The 21,979-nt window shown below is 37.1% G+C and overlaps 1 protein-coding gene across 4 annotated transcripts in view; it reads right to left on the minus strand.

The window, feature by feature from the left end:
* MAP2 (microtubule associated protein 2) overlaps positions 1-21,979 on the minus strand; it is a 280,964-nt gene that overhangs the window by 61,339 nt on the left and 197,646 nt on the right. For all 4 annotated transcript variants that reach the window (XM_058186178.1, XM_058186203.1, XM_058186195.1 and 1 more), the window contains exons 6-7: positions 6,018-6,131; positions 4,190-4,267 (exon numbers count right to left, since the gene is read on the minus strand). In XM_058186178.1, coding sequence (XP_058042161.1) covers positions 4,190-4,267; positions 6,018-6,131 — 192 coding nt within the window. The remainder of the gene's footprint in view (positions 1-4,189; positions 4,268-6,017; positions 6,132-21,979) is intronic.

Below are 21,979 nucleotides of genomic sequence, written 5' to 3' on the forward strand. Positions count from 1 at the left end.
CAGCTGATTTCTTTTAAGGGAGATAGATTGTCTCTGGCACTTGCACAAGAGTTTCCAAACCTTAAAGATTGCTTGCTTTCTTCCTCTGTTCGTTGGAAATAAATTTATTTTTCAGCACTATTACTGTGAGGACTAGGTTACATGGGCATTAAGAACCACTTACATAACTAAAACTCTATAATTTAATCTACTTGGCTGAAATTTGGGCACAGCTACCAGGGAGCAATTGCTGCTATATACAGCAGGACTTCCTTCTGCCTGTACTAGTAGAACTAATAAAAGTGCTCATGCTGATTTTTTTTTATTTTGAATTTTCAGAAAATGGCTCAATATGTATTCAAAATTGAAAGAAATGACAAATTTATAGACTGCTTTCTTGCAACTTGTGGTACAGAATGGATATGATCTTAAAACACAGTCTGAATAAATATATTTGAATTATACTGGTGGCTCCATGGTTCCTAACAAATATTCTTACTTTGTACTTAATTTCTACAAGCAGAATTTTCACTATTACAGATATAGATATTTTTAAAAACAGAAATAATGAATTCAAGCTACCAGTTGGAACCTTAAGAACAACTTGATCTACTGAGTCACAGTAACCCAGGAATATTTCATTTTTTAAAAACTGAATAAACTACAGTTAAATACATTTGGCATTTGAGAGCCTTAAAACTCCTGGAAATTAATCAGCTCTAGGATTATACAAACTTAAATTAGTGGAACAACAGCACTTTTCAAAGCCAATTTTATGGTCACAGTTGAAGTTTCCTCTGAATACAGACCAATAACTTGGCAGCCTGTATAAAATGTCAAGAAAAAGAAGGTCTCTTCCTATGAGCCAAGGGAGTAATTTAGATAGTATTTTATCATAAGAAACTGAGCCAATGGAAATTATGTAATAGTTTAAGTGCACATGGGAATAATAGTAGAGAAAAGGTCATTCATTTCCATGTTAGCTAATTGAGTAACATGTGTTTTCCAACCTGGTTATATTTAATATATTCAATACACACTTGGCTCTCTTTTGGACCATTTCTGGGAGCTGCAAAAAAGATAATTTAGTGATAACTGAAATGACATTCAATAGCATCCACCCTTATTTTAAAGGTAAAATAATAATAGAAATAGAAATGACTATCAATTAATAGTTCTATTTTAGCAATATCCGTGTCAATATGAATCAATATATTTAAAGATATATTTGCATGTTATTGAAGTATTACCTAATGCAAAAATTCTTTACCTCATCAAACATTGTTTGACATGACAAAACTCAGATTTTGCATCCTACCTCATACACAGAACTAATAATGATATTGATTAGAAGATTTCTTAAAAACATGTTTCTTTTTTTAAAAAGACAACGAAGATATAGATTGATCCCTGTAGGTATGAAAGTATCCAATTACAAGTTTCTGTTAAAAGAAATATGAATGAAGCAAAATTAGTCATATTAATTCCATATAATTCATTCAAATTAATGATTTAAAATGTATAACTGATGAAATCACAAAAATAAACATAAATAAAATCATGGTAATAAACATGATTAAAAACATGGATAAAAATTCTATAAATTATAGAGTAGGTTAATATAATTATGTTAATATAACTAATTGTATATTCTACTGTATTCTATTGCCAAGCTCACCTTCTGAAATGCAGATTTGCCCATAGTCTAAAACAAATGTCATGATTATTTTAACTTAAATTTTTTAAAAATGAATATTGCTTTTATGGAGTAAAAAGATTATTATGGAAACAATTAAATGGAATATGTCTTTAGGCAACTGGCACTTCATGTGAAGCTGCTTTAACACAAGCAATTGCCAAGCATCCATTTCTTCTTTTCTATTGTTATAGTTCAAAATAATTTTAAATTTGGTCTTAAGGAAAACTGATCTTAACAAAAATCTTTATGTTTGTGACTGTAGTGTATAATTCCCTTTGAATTACTTTAATTTCAAGTGTTCATATTTCAAAAGGTAAAACAACTCAATCCCAAGGTGCTTAAAATGTGATTATGAAATCTCTTTTAAATCATGCAAATGGGTAAAAAGTGTTTAGAGTACTGGTAGTTTCATCCTAGATTTATCTTGCAATCCCCTGAGAAAAATAGCACTTATGAAAATAGAAAATGTAGCAAATGTTTATAAGTTTGGCCTGGATGTTGTATGTTTAAAAAAATATTTTCAAACATTGTTGGGGCAGTTTCTTTTCCTGCATGTAATATTACATATGTTCTCTCAGCCTTTCTGCATATTTAAATTGCAGAATTTTAAGACTACAACCTCTTTAATACCTAAAAGCAAAAGTTCTCATACTTTATGATACTGTAAAAATGATAATTGTAATTATGTGCCTCATTCATGAGTACAGCTAATGATTTCATTGGGTTTAGGATTAGATAACTTCTTAATAACTAAAAGTTATTACAATCTTACTAACAATTAAACACTTACCACTTCACTAGATTTACTAAAATAAACTTCACTGCATTTTCTGAGGCTAATTTCATCAGCATTACTGGCAAAGTAATCAACTTTAGTTTTCTTCTTACCACTTAACAAGCCTTTTCCATTTTGAAAGCCTACAAATGTTAATTAATGGATAAAAATACTGACCCTTCCTAATATATGCACTTCCACAGATATTCAAAAGTCTTCAGAATTAGTCCCACCCAGAAGTGATTAGCTGTCAGTAAACCAGCTAGAAATCACAGTGCTTCTGTAACTAAGAATGATTTTGATAAGACAACCAGACCTGTGGAACAAGTTGCAACAGTGCTCCCCTTGTCCTTGCACAAACACAACCAGTTCTTTAAAATCCTGTAGTCCCCACCTATGTTGTTTGCAAGCCCACAATTTGAGAACTTGAGGCTGAAATGGAAATAAGAGTTTCATCATAATCTCACATTTTTAACCTACAAAAGCAAGTTTAGCTCCAATGGACTGCCCTACAAGATAGACCAGCCTAAGAAACCAAGCCATATAGGTCAGGATTATTTTTATTGTAACAGTTATAGTAACTGAATATTGCAAGTATGACTGTGCTTCTCCTCCCTCACTTTATCTTACTGAGAATTAGCAAAGGGCCTGTCTGAGACATTTATTCAAACTAATTTCTTGACCTGGTGTCAAGACCCACTTATCCAATTGTTGCCTTGCTAGTGGCTCTTCCTCTTGCATGTCACAGCCATTCCTTATGCCCTCCACATGGACTTAGACACAGGCATAAATTAGCTTATGGATGTACAAAAGGGAAAAGGAGTTGCAATATTATTTGAAGAAATGTTGATCCCAAATGAAATATAAAAATAGAAGATAATTTAATTTGCCAACTTCTTTCTCCATCACACTCCTGTGTCTATAAGTTCCTTATAAACGTATCTTCACAGAATAAGTGCAAATACAGTAAAGCAAATAGAATTCTGTTTGTTTCTTCTTTATATATAAACTCGGAACAAATAGAATATTTCAAAATCAAATGAGTTTTTCAGTTTTAGTACACCAGACAAGTTTTGTATTAAAAAACAGACCTGAAACAAGTTGGAAAGGAAGAATTTCAGTGTAGAATATTTTTATCAATATGGTAATAAAGGGCTAGAAAAACACTTTACCTACTCAAGTCTCAAATTCATCTGTCAAAAAAACCTAGAAATATAAGCATTTTTATAGCTAAAATAGAACCTTAGCATCCTCTTCAGCTAGATAGTCTGTATCTTAATGAAGCTTGCCTGGCTCAGATGTTGAAAGAATGATTTTGTTAGTAATAGCATAGAACAGCCCATTTTAAAGAACATTATTCATCACAGGATCAGTATGAATACATCTAATGAACTTTTTTTCTGTTTGAAATGTGAAAACTAGCATGGCCTTTTACAATATTCATAGGATAAAAAGAAAATTCACATAATTCATATTCATTTATATTTCTTAAATATATAGATGCATGTACACACAGACACACACACGTATGTATGTATATATATCCATATACAAATTTAAATTAAGCCTGCATTGCTATATACTTTTGGTTATTTTTTGAAACCCCACCTATTCAATCTAAAAGTTAAGACTTAAAGAATCTTCCTCCTACCTCTCTTTCTTTTTCACCAGGGTCCCTGGATTTCTCCTCTAAAAAATGCACCTACGTTGTGAATGCAACCCAAGGAAATTCTTACCTTCTTCCAGGGTTCCAGTCTGCTCTGATGCAGGTGATGGGGGTGGAGAAGGAGGCAGGTTAGCTGTTTCTTCAACTGCTAATGATTGAACAATAGAAAGAAAACACATCTATTAATTAATCTGAAACCAAAATACACTACTGGAGTCAAACTCCATTGTTTTAGTCTGCATCCAATAAATTGAATCTCATGAGTTCAAGTGAATCTCAGGAGTTTTTAATGTTGTGCAACTCAGTATCCACTCAATTCAAATGAGGGGACATTAAAACTTGTGCATTTATAAACAATTACAAATATGCATAAATGTTGCTATATGCTGTAAGAGGCAGAGGATACAGGAGTTCTTGGTTGACATGCCAACTCTATGGATAATTAACATTGTAGCTCTCAGATGACAATAAAACTCTGATTTGTAAACCTAAAAGGAAAAAAAATCAAGCAATACTTTATAAAATTTGAAGGGGTTTTACAGCAGGGTCCAATCACATGTAAGATTCACATATGAATTTGAGAAACCAGCATTGTAATTTATTACTTTCATATATCATTACAATTTAAACAAATTTTTTTCTGGCATCATCTTCATTTCTTATGTAATTTCCAGCTAATTTTTTTATAACCAGAGTAAAAATAATGATGCTAGCCTCCTATTAATCATCTATTGCTGGTAGATGACATACTGTATATGGCACAAGGCAAAAGACTGGTTTGAGCAGAAATTAGTGCTAAATATATCCAAGTAATATTTCCTAGGCTTTCTCTTGAAATACTAGGCAACAACCAGGCAAACTTAAGCATCTCTTTGACCAGTTTACATCATTATAGAAAAAACCATTTTTAAACAGGACTTTAAAATAATGTATTTTAAAGTCTTTTTAGTCTTATTTATGGTTCCTGTAATATAGGAATATCAGCAACATTCATAGATCTGTGATGTATATAGCAATGGATAAATAGATTAAAGTTGAATCCATGGGAAAATGAATCTATTATGTATAAAGATATAGTATTCAAACTATGTTCATAAATGATTATTCTTGTTAGCACCTCAGAGAGAGACAGAGGGAGAGAGATTAAACATGTGCTTAAATTTCAACATAAAATGAATTGAATGTAATTACAGCTTTCTCCCCCCAGAAAATACATTTGTTACTAAAAGCAGACACCCGTTTTAATTGATTTCTGTTCTACTTTCTATTTCTCTTAATATTTACAGCAAGCCCCCAACTCTCATGAACAGTTTTTCTTTTAAACCTGCAGAGGTTTAGACAAGTGATTAAAATCTGTCAGTCTATCAATTTATACATGTGCATGGATATGTATAACTGAACAACCTTATTTATATACAGAAATATTTATATCCCATTTTTTTCCATCTAGGAACTCAAGGCATCACATATGGAGACTCCAAACCTTATCCTCACAAGCCTGTGAAATATAGGATATTGGACCAAAGTAACTGCATGAGCAACATGAGCAAACAGGGCCCTGAATCTAGATTTCTCACTTCCAATGTAACTTTTTAATCACTAATTCCATTGGGGTTTTTTTATCCATTGCCCTTTATTTTGATTGCTGGGAAAGTTGAAAAATTACTTAAAGAATAAACATCCTATTCTGAAATTTGTATTATTAATATAAAAAGTCAAAAATTGGACTGTAATGTAATTCTATCTTTCCTAAAAAGCTGCAAAATAATTCTAAGCGAGTCAGCTCTCAGGTCTTAAAAATGAAATAAATTATACAATTTTTAAAAATGGGAAAGCTGTCATTGAACACTTTGTTTTCTAACACACCACAAACATACATCTAAGATCATTTGCTTTACCTAAAGGTAATTGCGCTGGCTGATCTTTGAACTGGGCTTCTTTTTCCTGTTCACTTTTCAGAACTGCCACAGCTTCAGCAGTTACTACTTGGACTATTCTTGCAGATACTTCTTCTGGGACGGATGGAGGATTAGCAACAAGACAAACAAAAGCATGTAAATGATATATATATAGGAAGACATTAAGAAAGACACATGCACAGACAATAATTTGGGATCTAGGTTGTAATTCTGAAGGCACTTTTCCATGCTTACCTTATTATACTCAACTTACTCTATTTTGCTAATTTAGTACTGCTGCTTTCCCCCAAAAAAGTCAGTCAGTCAGTAAGTCAGTCAGTCTGCCTGCCTGTCTATGATATCTATCTATCTATCTATCTATCTATCTATCTATCTATCTATCTATCTATCTATCTATCTATCTATCTATCTATCTATCTATCATGTATCATCTAATGTAAGGTCAAATTTCCACATAGAATTATTATTAATTCTAGTCTCCATTACTGCGTTGACTTATCAAAAATGTTGAGGAATAGTACTTGTACTTCAGCTGGAGTGAACAATCTAAATCTTTCAGATATTACTCTACTTCCTATTTGTTGGTTGTTGGGAACTGCTGTTCAGCAACATTTGGAGAACTGTAGATTCCCTACCATGGCACTGTAGTGAAATTACTTGAAGATTCTTTATTTAGAATACTTGATCTGTGGCAGGAAAGCATTATCCCTACCAAGCAATTAGTACTGTATAGACTTAATTGCTAATTTAAAAAAAAGAGGACTGCATACTGTTTCTTAAGGGTTCTGGGATTTGGTTAGTGAATGTGGGCAGGTTCAAGGTTAAATAAAAGCATGGCTGCTTAGTATTAGACAGAATGAAGTGACCAGTCAACTATCTCACCAGATAGGTTAGTTATATCATTACCATCACACATACCCCATCTTGCCCAACTGTGCTATTTTTCTACTGAAGAGAGATTTCAATCGGATTCAGCTGTCAAAATACTTGAACTAACTTTGGTTTTATTTAGGAAAAAGATCCCAGGGTGCTTTGCTTAAGGTGACAAAATGTTTTGGGTAGTTTCACTTTAATACTAATGATCAGGAAAATCTCCCCTCCCTTAGACTCTTGTTTCAGTATCAGAAGGAACTCCCACATTTGTAGACAACTTGGCAAAATTGTTTAAGAGTTGTTATTGCCATTTTAGAATAGAGTGACAGAATGGAAAAACTTCCCTCTATTTTTATACCTGCCTTAAAAATCTCAAACAAAGTGGAAAAAAAAAACCTCCCTTATAATACTTAGTAACCGTAGCCTCATTGCCAAGAACTGACTTGTTTCCAGAAAACTAAAAGTGTAGGGGATTAATTGACCTTTGAAGTCCCGAGAGAGGAAGCTACAGCTAAGAGTGTTATTTTCTGGGTCCCCTCTGATCTTTTATAAAGATGAGGACCCAAAGCCTATTTTCTCCGATAGAACATATAAACAGAACCCAGGCCCAAGCTATACAGAGGTTTATAGCAATCCTCAAAAGGGGCTTCAAAGCCTATTGGCAGCCAATGAAACTTCTTCAAGATAAGGTATTAAACTGGACCACACTGCTGAATTCTGTGCCAGTTGAAGCTTCTGAGTCATCTTCCATGGTGTTCCACTTAAAGCAAATTACAGCACTCTAACTGAGAGATGCCAAGGGCATGAGTCACTGTTCTCAATGCCCATGGCCACCCCGGCACCTGCTGTTCCAGCAGGAGCCAGAAGTCCAGGCAGACCGTAAGACTGAATAACAGATTTTCTATCATAGTACAACCCCATTCATAGCAACAGGTGGAGCAACTGCCTCTTACTGGAATTTAATCTTATTCTGTTTTTCCCCATCTAATCCCTCATTTCCTTCAAACAAATAGTCAAGATTTCTACTATATCTCCTGTTCAGTCCAAGATAAAGCATTGATGATACCGAATCTCAAACTAACACATTTGAAATCTCCCTACACCATATAGATTTAAAATGTAAGTGATGAAAAAAATGATTTAAAGTTTTTGTTCCTTGATTTAATGACTCTTAAATATATAAATTTCTGCTTCAGAGTGCAAAAAATAGATTATGCAATTTTTCAAATAAAATTTGGATGGCTGAAGAAACCTAACTCTTTTATGAGCTCCCAAATAACATCAATTCCTTATCCATGAATTTTGCAAGAGCTTTTGATCATCTGAGATAATTATGTCTAGCTATTCCCTGAGATCCCTTTCACATCAAAATCCTGGTCCAGTCTATGATTAGTGCCACCTCCTTGTGTCCCCACAATGCTATTAAATTTCCACAGGCTTGGGAAGATGAGTCATTTAACTATCACAGAAAAGGAAGTGCAAGACCTATTTCACAGACAAAAGCCAGGAAAAGCTCCAGGCCCAGACAAGATAACTCCTTCTTGCTTAAAAGTCTGTGCTGACTAATTGGCCCCCATCTTCACCCATATCTTCAATAAATCACTAGAGATGTGCTATGTTCCTTCTTGCTTCAAATGCTCTACTATCATCCCAGTGCCAAAGAAGCCCACCATCAAGGAACTGAATGACTACAGACCAGTTGCTCTAACATCTGTAGTCATGAAAACCTTTGAAAGGCTAGTGCTGTCCCACTTAAAAACCATCACGGATCCGCTGTTAGACCCCTTGCAATTTGCATACCGAGCAAATAGATCAACAGATGATGCTGTTAATATGGCTCTGAACTACATCCTACAACATCTTGAATCTCCAAAGACCCACACAAGGGTCCTCTTTGTAGACTTTAGTTCAGCATTCGATACCATCATTCCAGACACTCTTCTAACTAAGCTAAACCAGCTATAGGTACCTGAACACACTTGTAAGTGGATCATAAGCTTCCTAACAAACAGGAAGCAGCAGGTAAAGCTAAGCAGAATCACATCATATACCTGTACAATTAGCACAGGCCCCTGCCCCAAGGCTGTGTGCTCTCCCCACTTCTCTCTGTATACCAATGATTGCATCTCTAACGATCCATCTGTTAAACTACTGAAGTCTGCAGATGACACAACAGTGATCGGTCTCATTCGAGACAATGATGAATCCGCATAGAGATCGGAGGTTGAACAACTAGCCTCGTGGTCCGACCAGAACAATCTGGAACTGAACACACTCAAAACCATAGAAATAGTGGTAGACTTTAGGAGAAACCCTTCCATACTTCCACCTCTTACAATACTAGACAACACAGTATCAACAGTAGAGACCTTCAAATTCTAGGTTCTACCATATCACAAGATCTAAAATGGACAGGTAACATCAAAAACGTCATCAAAAAAGCACAACAAAGAATGTTCTTTCTGTGCCAACTCAGAAAGCTCAAACTGCCCAAGGAGCTGCTGATACAGTTCTACAGAGGAATTATTGAGTCTGTCATCTGCACCTCTATAACTGTGTGGTTTGGTTCTGAAACCCAACAAGACAGACACAGACTTCAGAGGATAATTAGAACTGCAGAAAAAACAATTGCTACCTGCCTTCCATTGAGGACTGTATACTGCACAAGTCAAAAAGAGGGCTGTGAAAATATTTACAGACCCCTCGCATCCTGGACATAAACTGTTTCAACTCCGACCCTCAAAACAACACTACAGAGCACTGCACACCAGAACAACTAGACACAAGGACAGTTTCTTCCCAAACGCCATCACTCTGCTAAATAAATAATTCCCTCAACATTGTCAAACTATTTACTAAATCTGCACTACTATTAATCTTTTCATCATTCCCATCACCCATCTCCTTCCACTTATGACTGTATGACTGCAACTTTGTTGCTTGTATTCTTATGATTTATATTGATATTTATTGTTTCCCGATTGCTTATTTGTACCCTATGACTATCATTAAGAATTCTTAGAATTCTTGAGTCCAATCACATTTGGCCAATAAAAAATTCTATTCTATTCTATTCTATTCTATTCTATTCTATTCTATTCTATTCTATTCTATTCTATTCTATTCTCTTGTCCGTTTGAGAGACAAGTTTGATTTTACCAGTTTGGTCTGTGCATAGCAATTCCTACATATAGGCATTTCTAAGATATTATATCTTATAATAGCAATTTAGTTTAGGAAAACAACTGTTAGCAACAGAATCACTGGCCCTATTCAGCAGACAAGATAGTTTTTAATTGTCAAGGACCTCATTCACAATATGTATCACATAATTTCCTTATCCTTTCAAGGGATATCGATTGTGTTAAAAAAACACACCCAACCATTGTTAAAAGACAAGCCCTTGATGCTGGATTTAGCTTTAACTCAGTAGAAATAACTATCACCTTCAAGGCCGATTTAACAGTATGACAAGCAATCTTTCTTGTTTAACAAAGCATGCTGTCTCTGCCTGGAAAACCTACATGACTTGACATTTGTCCTCCTAGAGAAAGTGATGATACTTTGAAAACAGGCTTGGTAATGGGTCATACATAACGAAATAAAATGCCCATACGTATGCCTGAAAGTATGTAACCTCTTCCTTTCTTTATTAGTTGGCAATGTATGTTGCTGCACTTGCAACCCAGACTGGAAGGCATCCAATGCAATCAAGCTGAGTGATAGATGCTCGATCAAAAACTGACAGCCATCATCTCACACTCTGCTGAGATTCTAGGCATGCCTAGAAATAAATGGTGAATTTTTCTTTTCTTTTTTTTTTTTTTTATTCAAAAAGTTTTACAAAAAATTTTTTTTCCCCTTTCCCCCTCCTCTTCGTAAACCCCTCCCCCGACTTCCCGGAACGAGCACAAGGTATAGTTAAAAATAAAACAAACATATGCTAAAAAATTTTCATCCCAACTTAATTGTACCCCTACAATCATCAATTCCTAACTTCCCCCAAAAGCAATCAAAAATAATACATCATAATCATTCAATGAATTTTTCTTTTCTTTTAATAAAAGTTTATAACATGGATATGACAACTGGAGATGAGGTCAGTTCTAGAGCCAACTGATAGATCCAATCTTCTCTACAGTATGTATTTGTTGCTGAACTTTCAGCCCTAGGGACTTCCAAACTCTCTTAAGTTGAGCTTAATATTGGAAAAGATGTGAGTGATTTTGGAAATGAACAAAGAAATGTCAGAGAGGATTTATTATCTAGCAACATTTTGCCCTTTGGATGATCTAGTAGAATAGCCTTAGCTTTATTCTATACCAAAAAAATTTGCCAGTCCTTGCCACTGGCAGTAAATTCTGCCTTGGACAAACCCACAGCAGACATAATGCTGTGTTAGCCTGAGCAAACTGCAACTCCTCAGAAGTCTGTTTACTGGCAGAAGCATCTTTTCAGAGAAATTGGGGGTGTGGTGGTGAACAGTCCAACATTTATGTAATTGCTGCATGGTCTCAAGTCTTTTAGTGCATTGGTTACTAAAAAGGGAAGAAAAAATTTGTAACAACATCTGAGGTAGTAGAAATAATAAATAGTCTGAATAGAGTGTACAAGGCCAGTACACTCCCCCCTCCCATCCAGATCGCAATATCAGGTATAATAAAAATGGTATTTGCCTTTTAATGGCTACCAAACAAAACCCAGATATTTGGTACTAATGGATCTTATACAATTTGGGGAAGGTAGCTACTTAGCTCTTGTTATATAAAAGGATTTTAGTGATATTTTTAAAAATCCAATAAAATTCAGTGAGAAGGCAGGTGGGTATGAGTTTCTTTGTATCTTTAGAACTGTGTTTTTCAAACCTGGCAACTCTAAGATCTGTTGACATCCAGTATTCCCCAGCCAGCATGGGAACTGGTCCGCAGACCTTAAAGTTGCTGAGTCTGTAAAAACACTGCTTTAGAATATATTGCATGGCAGTGGTGGGTTGCTCCTCGTTCGGTCTGGTTCTTGCGAACCGGTAGTAAAAGTGGCGGGAAGCTCCACCCACCCACCCAAACGTCATCATGATGATCTGCGCATGCGCAGAAGTGCGCGCTCCCGTTGTGAACCGGTAGTAAAGGTAAATAAAACCCACCCGTTGCACAGGTGTCAAGCTCATGGCATCACATTGCCATCATGTGACATCATGATGTTTTCCCCTTCATAGAGATGGAGTAGGCGTGGCCTTCACGTGACTGGCCCATCTGACCCATGGGCCGCCAGTTTGATACCCCTGGATAGCTATAAACTCTGAGCAAAAAGGGGAAGAGACTTATTTGATGCTATTACACGCTTATTCCCTATGCTATTCTATCACAGTTCACATATACAGCACTGGATGAATTCTTATATAGCCTATAGGATGTGGTTCACCCTGACTATAAGAAAGTCAAAAATGGCATTATATTAATCCTTTGAGATTTTCCAGGTGGAGATCCTGTAAGCAAGAAATCTACTATATTTAAAAACAATAAATGGTAGAGCACTTATTGAAAGACTAATTGGGGGAAAAAGGCAAACATTGCTGAATTCTTTGCTCTCTGCAAGCAGACATCAGATTTGGTGAATTCTCTGAAGATCTGATGAAGAAACATAGGCTTTCTCGTGATGTGTTTTAGGTTATGAATACTAAGCATTTTTATCTTATTGATTTATAAATTAAGAGAAATCACAAAGGAAACTAAATCTGGACTACAGTAAACACTGCCTTCCTGAAAAGTACCATCATCTGTAATTTACAAAAGTATCAATGAATTTTTACTACATTAAAGAAATAGTAAAGAGCCAGAAACAGCTGGAGAGAAAATATGAGTCAAACTAGTTACGTGGAACAACTATGTATAAGATGGAGGGGAATTGCCTCTTTTCTTTGGCAAGAAGCATGGGGAGAAACAGCATTATTTTTCTCCACCCAGCTAATTCTCCTACTAGAGCCAGTTTGGGGAAAAACTGCTTAAGAGCACAGAACGGTGAACATTTGGTTCCTCCAAAGTATGAGTGATGCTTGGGTGACTCAGCCATCTACCCATCCATCCATTTCATTATGAGCTGAAATCAGAAAAGGTAGATTCAAAATGACAGTCCCCTGACATTTTATATTCTGAAAGTGGTCAAATATTGGAAAGATTCAGCTGGCCCAGAGAGAGAAATACTGTTTCCCCCCCCTCTTCTGCCAATTTAGCCATGTTTTAGATGAGGAACAGGAGCAGAGGACAATGAAGCAATTAGCTATACTGCAGCTGTGATATGAGGAATTTTCAAATGCTTCTTGGAGAATTTCACAGCAGGGACCAGTTTCCTTAGCAACAACTCTAATAGCTGTTAAGGTAGAAATTAGACAATAAAAGGAATGAGTAATTCAGTTGTTAGTTAAGTGCATGTGCTAAATATATTTCTAAACTATGAAAATGAAGAACACTCATTACTTGTTTCATGTAAACAACTTGACAAATCTATGGTAGAACTTTGATTTTTTTTTCTACTAATATATTATATCTAAGCATCTTGACATAGATAACCAACAGAATTGAATTCTGTTGTAATACCACCAAAACATTCAGTATTTGGAATAATCTGAATGTTAGGTAGCTTGGAATTAATTTTTTTAAAAAAACATATGTAATTTATTTGTATTGTATTTTTATATCAAATTTAGGGACTGCGTATCTCACTTAGAGAATGATGTAATTTAATATTAAATAATATTAATGCAAACAGAAAAGAACCATGAAATTATGAAATTCAAAACACTTTACCTCAACTTGTCTATACCTAAATTTATTCATGTCTGTTAGATTTATTGCTCAATATGTATGTGAACCAAGTGGCAACAACAGTGAGTACACCCCTAAGTGATAATGTCCAAATGGGGCCCTCCCTGGTGTCATGTGACTCGTTAGTGGTACAAGGTCTCAGGTGTGAAGAGGGAGCAGGTGTGTTAAATTTGGTGTTATCACTCTCACTGTCTCATACTGATCGCTGGAAGTTCAACATGACACCTCATGGCAATGAACTATCTGAGGATCTGAAAAAAATGAATTGTTGCTCTACTGTCAGGTTTGGAAGCCATATTAGGCCAGAAGCTTCCATGCTGCCACTTTCTCATGTGTGGGAAAGTAGGAGGGGATTTAGTAGAGGGGTTGTCTTTAAAAATAATAGCATTCTTCTTGTCGGTCAAGGTCAGGCCAATCCTGCATCTGGAGAAGAATTGGTTGGAGTGCTGTCTCAAGATGGGACAGATGGTGATTGGAGCATGTGATCGACTGAGGGGTGGGGGGATGGTTTTGGGGTTTTTGATTTACTGAGGGAAAACCTGGACCTCTCAGGTTCAGGTTTTCCCAGATGTGCCAGTTTACTCATTCTAGTAAATAGAACTTTGAAAAATACTTGCTTCAGAAAAATACTTGGGGGGATGGAGTTGGGTTTTTTTCTGGAACGCTGACATCTACATAAAGATGGCCTAGGCTATAAGAAGATTGCCAAGACCCTGAAACTGAGCTGCAGTATGGTGGCCAAGACCATACAGTGTTTTAACAGGACAGGTTCCACTCAAAACAGGCCTCGCCATGGTCAACCAAAGAAGATGAGTGTCCGTGCTCAGCGTCTTATCAAGAGGTTGGCTTTGGGAAATAGACATATAAGTGCTGCCAGCATTGCTGCAGAGGTTGAAGGGATGGGGGATCAGCTTGTCGGTGCTCAGACCATACACTACACGCTGCATCAAATTGGTCTGCAGGGCTGTCATCCCAGAAGGAAGCCTCTTCTAAAGGTGATGCACAAGAAAGCCCACAAACGGTTTGCTGCAGACAAGCAGATTAAGGACATGGATTTCTGGAACTATGTCCTGTGGTCTGATATTTGGTTCAGATGGTGTCAAGCTTGTGTTTATTTGGTTCAGATGGTGTCAAGCGTGTGTGGCGGCAACCAGTGAGGAGTACAAAGACAAGTGTGTCTTGCCTACAGTCAAGCATGGTGGTGGGAATGTCATGATCTGGGGCTGCATGAGTGCTGCCAGCACTGGAGGGCTACAGTTCATTGAGGGACACATGAATGCCAACATATACTGTGACATACTGAAGCAGAGCATGATCCCCTCCCTTCGGAGACTGGGCCGCAGAGAAGTATTCCAACATGATAACGACCCCAAACACACCTCCAAAATGACCACTGCCTTGCTAAAGAAGCTGAGTGTAAAAGTGATGGACTGGCCGAGCATGTCTCCAGATCTAAACTCTAGTGAGCATCTGTGGGGCATCCTGAAATGGAAGGTGGAGGTGCGCAAAGTCTCTAACATCCACCAGCTCTGTGACATCGCCATGGAGGAGTGGAAGAGGACTCCAGTGGCAACCTGTGAAGCTCTGGTGAACTTTATGACCAAGAGGGTTAAGGCAGTGCTGGAAAATAATGGTGACTACACTTTTATTGACACTTTGGGCCCCATTTGGAAATTATCACTTAGGGGTATACTCACTTTTGTTGCCACCAGTTTAGACATTAATGGCTGTGTGTTACGTTATTTAGAGGGAACAGCACATTTACACTGTTATACAAGCTGTATACTTACTACTTTCATTGCAGCCAAGTGTCATTTCTTCAGTGTTGTCACATGAAAAGATATACTTAAATATTTACAAAATATGAGGGGGAGTACTCACTTCTGTGATATACTATAATTATAGATATAAGTGTGCAATCTTAGGTAGTCCAAAATAAAAATTGCAAATAGTTGCTCCTTTTACTGTACCCCTTTGAAACTATTTATTTTATTTATTTATTTTGTCACAACAATATATGTAGGTATCATACAAAAAGATTATATAGTAAATAAACACATATATGGGTAAATATAAGGAGGTATAAGCATATATATAGGAAGAAGAAAAGAAAAACAATAGGACAGGAACGGTAGGCACGTTTTTTGCGCTTATGCACGCCCCTTATGGTCCTCTTAGGAATGGGGTGAGGTCAATAGTAGAAAGTTTTTGGATAAAACTTTTAGGATTATGGGAAGAGACCACAGAGTCAGGTAAAGTATTCCAAGCACTGATGATTCTGTTACAGAAGTCATATTTTCTGCAATCTAGATTAAAGCGGTTGACATTAAGTTTAAATCTATTAGTTGCTCTAGTATTATTGCAATTAAAGCTGAAGTAGTCTTTGACAGGAAGGACATTACAATAGATGATTCTGTGAGTTGCTTAGGTCTTGTCAAGGCGACGGAGTTCCAAGTTTTCTAAGCCTAGGATTTCAAGTCTGGTGGGATAAGGTATTTTGTTGTTTTCAGAGGAATGGAGAACTCTTCTTGTAAAATATTTCTTGACACGTTCAATTGTATTGATGTCAGAGATGTGGTGAGGGTTCCAAACAGGTGAGCTGTATTCTAGAATTGGTCTAGCAAATGTTTTATATGCTCTGGTTAGTAGTGTGGTGTTTTGGAAAAGAAGCTACGCAAAATTAGGTTTACAACTCTTAGAGCTTTTTTGCTATGTAGTTGCAGTGGGCTTTGGCACTTAGATCATTTGACATGAAAACTCCAAGGTCTTTGACGGATGGGGTCGTCTGTAAGGTAATGTCCACCTAGTATGTATTTAGTTTTGGGTTCTTTTTCCTATATGTAAGACTGAGCATTTGCTGGTTGAAATTTGAGCTGCCAATTTTAGACCAAGCGGATAGATGATCAAGGTCGTTTTGAATGATAGAAGTATTGTCTGTGGTGTTAAATAGTTTGACATCATCAGCAAAGAGAACACAATTACTTGAGATGTGGTCACAAAGATCATTAATGTATAGTATAAAGAGTGTTGGTCCAAGGACGCTGCCTTGAGGAACGCCACTCTTGACAGGAACAGGATTTGATAAAGCATTGCCAATTTTGACCACTTGTTGTCTGTTAGACAGAAAAGCAGATATCCATTTGTGGAGGGGTCCTGAGATGCCATAGGATGTTAGTTTTAGGAGAAGTTTATCGTGTACTACTGAGTCAAAAGCTTTGCAGAAGTCTATGCAGATTGCATCTATTGATTTGCCTTGATCGAGATTTGAAGTCCATATGTTTTTGCAGTGGAGAAGTTGTAAGTTACATGATAATTTTTTTCCTGAAACCAAATTGTTTGTTGGAGAGTAGGTTGTTAGTTTCTAAGTGTGAGGTAATGGATTGGTTGATGATAGATTCCATGACTTTGCAGGTGACGCAGCAAAGGGAGATCCAGATTAGTTTTCGACTAAGCTGGGGTCTCCTTTTTTGAAGATAGGGATGACTGTGGCTAGTGACCAAAGTTTGGGAAGAGAACTGGTAGTGAAAGCTTTATCAAAGATAATATTTAGGGGTTCTGCTATATTAATGGAAAGTTTTTTTAAGAAGTATGCACATAGTCCATCGGGTCCAATAGAAAGCGATGGTTTTAAGTTGTGAAGAGCTTTTCTAACCTTTTTTTTTCTAACCTTGTAGAAAGTGATTACCCAGAAAGCAATAAAGTATTTCTTAATCAGAAAACACATCAATGCCTCTCTAGTGAAATCTGTTTTAGTGAATGCTACAATAAATGGATGCACTTGATCTTCTAAGCCAGGGGTGTCAAACTAGCATCATCACGGCAGCGTCACATGATGTATCAGGACTTTTTTTCCCTTTGCTAAACTGGGCATGGGTGTAACCAGTGTGTGATGCATCTGGCCTGCAGGCCACAAGTTTGACAGCCCTGTTCTAAGCAATATATGGACAGGGACTCCTGAGGTTGCCAGAACTGTAGGCTAGACTACAAATATACATTTTAAGATTGGGGCAGCTATCTCCTGAGGCATTCATTGAAACAGATTCACTGGAATACAGGTAGTCCTCAACTTACAACCATTTGTTTAGTGACCATTCGAAGTTACAGCAACACTCAAAACAGTGACTTATCACCATTTTTCACACTTACAACTGTTGCAACATTCCCATGGTCACATGATCAAAATTCAGACATTTGGTATGCATCTATGAAATACAGGGTCCCAGGGTCATGTGACCACCTTCTGACAAGCAAATTCAATGGGGAAGCCAAATTCCATTATCAACTGTGTTACTAACTCAGCAACTGCAGTGGTTCACTTAATAATTGTGGCAAGAAAGTTTACAAAATGGAGTAAAACTCGTTTAACTGTCTTGTTTAGCAGTGGAAAATTTGGGCTCAATTGTGGTCATAAATCAAGGATTACCTACAGACAGATAGACAGACACATACACACACTTATTGACCTAGATCTGCAAAATAGCACCTACCCCACTCCATAGTCACCAAGCAGCAGTCAATGACTCAAGCTCCTTATCTTTTTATTAGAGAATCTCAAATTCTTGATTTCTTGCCTCCTATGATCTCACCATTGTAGTGGCTGTTAATTTGCACATCCTATTTTTAAAGGTTGATTGTTATGTGAAGATGAACTGACTATAGAATAACAGCTAATGGAAGGCTGCATGGCTGTAACTACAGGGTTTGGATTTCAGTTCAAATATAGGTTATCAATATGTGCCAGGTAATGGAGAACTCTTAAGTTTGATACTGTTTTCATCAGCATGGAATGATTCATAAATAAATGTAGACTTATTGGCTTTGTGGTACTGTAAGTTAGACTATCAGTATTCCTTTTCTTGTCATCACTGTCCTATTTAAGGGATCCCCCACCAGAATAATAATCCAAAGCAAATGAGGTTCATGTAGAAGATGTTATTCTTTTAAGGACATAACTCCCATCTGAAGTTAGTACAAACTCTTCATTATATCTTATTTCTACATCACCTTGTACACCGTGATCATTTTACACAGAGTAAAGGTTGGTATTATTGAGAAAATGCAGCTGATGTGAAATAATTTCAAATTAATTTACAGTATAACATCCCTCTATGAAAAAAATGTTCAATTAACATGCACAGAAATACACCCACAATTTCTCAACACTACCAAGATTATATTCCAAATACTCTTTACTTGTTATTTTAGAGACAGCAGATTCTTTCAGGACAGATCTTTATTATGTTATCCTCTTGCATCATTCAAGGAATTTGGGGGATTGAAATGATGTCCTCTTCCCCTTTATAAGCTTCCTCTGAAAAGTCATCAAACGATTCAAAGTGCAGAGTGTGCAAAATGACAGACGAAACAGTAGATCATATACTCAGCTTCGGCAAGAAGTTCACAAACTGATTATAAATAACAACATAACACAAAATGATTCATTGGAAGATCTGTAAAAATCATCATTCGTCAGTAATGAAAACTTTCAGTGTAGAATTTAAATAGTAGTTGAAAATGAGCAGGTTAAAATATTCTGGGATTTTCAAATACAAACAGATAAATTCTTGGCTCATAACACACAAGATTTAAGTGTGGTTGAAAAAAGGAAAGATTATGGCATAAGTTGGCCATGATGGTCCCAATGGTTATCAGCCCACTAAGTGCAATACCCACAAAATCTAAAATCTGGGAATTTAGAAAATCTGGGATTGACAAAATTTCTATTTGTCAATTACAAAAGGCTACATTGGATCCATGCGTACATTATGACTTGGAAGTGTCTGGAAGAATTTGATGCATATAATTTAGCTTTAAATAGTTTAATGACAGCATTTATACATTTAACTCTAATCCTAATATTTTACAGAGATAAAAGCAGCCTACAATTGCCTTGGCTCTGTTACTGGCAGAAATGACTCTAGATTGCTCCTGCCAAATTCCAGAGGCTTGAAAAATTACTCCAAGATATTTAAAAGCTGGAGCTTGTTCTATATTGTTAATTCCTATTTGCCATTGGTATTTATGGCAGCTAGATCCTCCCAAGAAAACCAATAGTTTTAGTCTTAGAGTAACATCTGCAGTAAGATATCCAGCTTTATTCGTGACCAAAGACCATTCGAGTTGCTATAATGGGCTGTTAGAAGGACCTTGGGAATCAAAAGGAGAAGCTGCAGCCCAGGCAACAGTGTGACAAGAGACATTCAGCCCACAGAAGGAATGGGAGTGGAGAGAAAGCCTCTCAGAAGGGACCCTCCCTAGTTCTGTAGAAAGTAAAGTCCGGGGAAGGAGAAAGTGCTTTCACACTTGCAAGATTCTGTAACATTACAGTAAGGGTTAAAGTTAATACAGGACTCGTGATTTTAGTTTCCTGTCTGGATTACCTCAAAGGGCTGACATTTGCTGATGGGAAATGCTGACTGGTAGGCTCTTATCTTGACCTCTCTTTACTCATATTAACAACACATTCCAAAATATAATGTAATAAATCCAAACTCTAGGATTATTAAACGGAATATTTCTGAATCTCAAGTATTCTGATACTACATAGATAAAATATCAAAATACACCAGAAGGGATGCTCTAGCATGGCAGAAAACTCAAAGCTATAAGTATTCCTTTGGGAGGTTGATTGACAAATTTTCTGAGGAGAAAAACAAATTCCATTAGCAAGACTGTGACATGAAAGACAGGCACAATGCCTTCTCTCCCTTCAGGGTCCCATTGCCACATTGACATTGCTAATGCCACTAGACCTACAACACTGCACCAGCTGCATAACTCCTGGATATTAGTTTGGGCTCCACTAGCATAATTAAATCTTTTTCTTTCATACTGCTAAGAATTGCCTTGTGCAATAACTCACCAAAATATAGAAGAGAAAGGAGTAAGAGTCTCACTGTCAAAAAAAATCAGATTTGACACTCAAATGTGTAGATAAATTGACCCTCTGGATATTTATGGAAGTTGCACAAAATGATTCATTCTCAAAAACCATTAGCTTAGTTCTGTTGTTATGATAGCTGGTGGGAAAAAGAACAGAAAACTGAAGTGTTTATTTTGATCGCCTGAAGAATTTCGCACAAGGTTCCCAATTTTAGAATGGGCTATCTGAAAGTCATTATCTTAGAGCAGTGATGGCTAACCTTTTTGCCATCGTGTGCCGGAGGGGGGTGGGGGGGGTTGCATGCATGCCCACACCCATAATTCTATGTGCCCCACTCCTGTGCATACAAACCCCCACACACACTCCTGGCACGCAATGGCCTGATAGGCCCATTTTTTCTCTCACCTGGCTCCAGATCCTTTCTAGGAGTTGGGGGAGGGCGAAAACACCATTCCCCACCCCACCCCCGGAAGTTGGCAAATGGGCCATTTTCAGCCTCCGGAGGCTGAAAACGGCTCATATGAGAGGGGTGGGTGGGTGGGAAAGGCCATTTTTGCCTTCCCCAGACTCCTAGAGAGGCTCTGGAGACTGGGGACAGCAAAAACGGGCCTTCTGGCTGTTTTTGGCCTCTGGAAGACCTCCAGGGGGTGGGGAAGGCCGTTTTTGCCCCCCCCCCAGATTCCTAGAGAGGCTCTGGAGCCAGGTAAGAGAGAAAAACGGGCCTTCCCCAACACCTGCCCTCCGAGGCCCTCCGGAGGCAGGAAACAGCCCGTTTCCCTACTTCTGGTGGACCCAGAAGGCTCGAAAATCAGCTGGCTGGCAAGCGCATGTGCGCCAGAGCTGAACTGGTGTGCCCACTGATATGGCTACACGTGCCCTCTGTGGCACACGTGCCATAGGTTCACCATCACAGTCTTAGAAGCATATCAGATATAGAATGCTGAAACCTGGACAACCACTAGATGGAAGCAAAGTGTTTTCAGAATCTGCAAAATCCAAATCACTGGATGACAGCAAAAAAAAAAAAGAGAGATAAACCTGACATTTCTTCACAATCAGAACTGAGGAAAGTAAGAACAGTGAGAGAGCTGAAGAAACTACCAAACACAGAATTGGTAAAATTCCTAAAACTATGAGCATTGTCAAAGGAAGCAACAATTTCACTACAGATCCTACAAGCTATATAACAATATAAGAGATATTTAATAATCATCCTTCTCTGAGAGTAGATACTGGAGACAAAATGAATATGAAGGCTTCAGAAACTTAACTATTACTTAGGATATATAGTGTACTCAGATATCCTTATAAGAGTGCAGGACGAACAGAGTTATGATTGCCATAGGACTGAGCCCTCAAGGAGAAAG

This window comes from Ahaetulla prasina, chromosome 1, assembly GCF_028640845.1.
Source record: "Ahaetulla prasina isolate Xishuangbanna chromosome 1, ASM2864084v1, whole genome shotgun sequence".
Taxonomy (NCBI): Eukaryota; Metazoa; Chordata; class Lepidosauria; order Squamata; family Colubridae; genus Ahaetulla; species Ahaetulla prasina.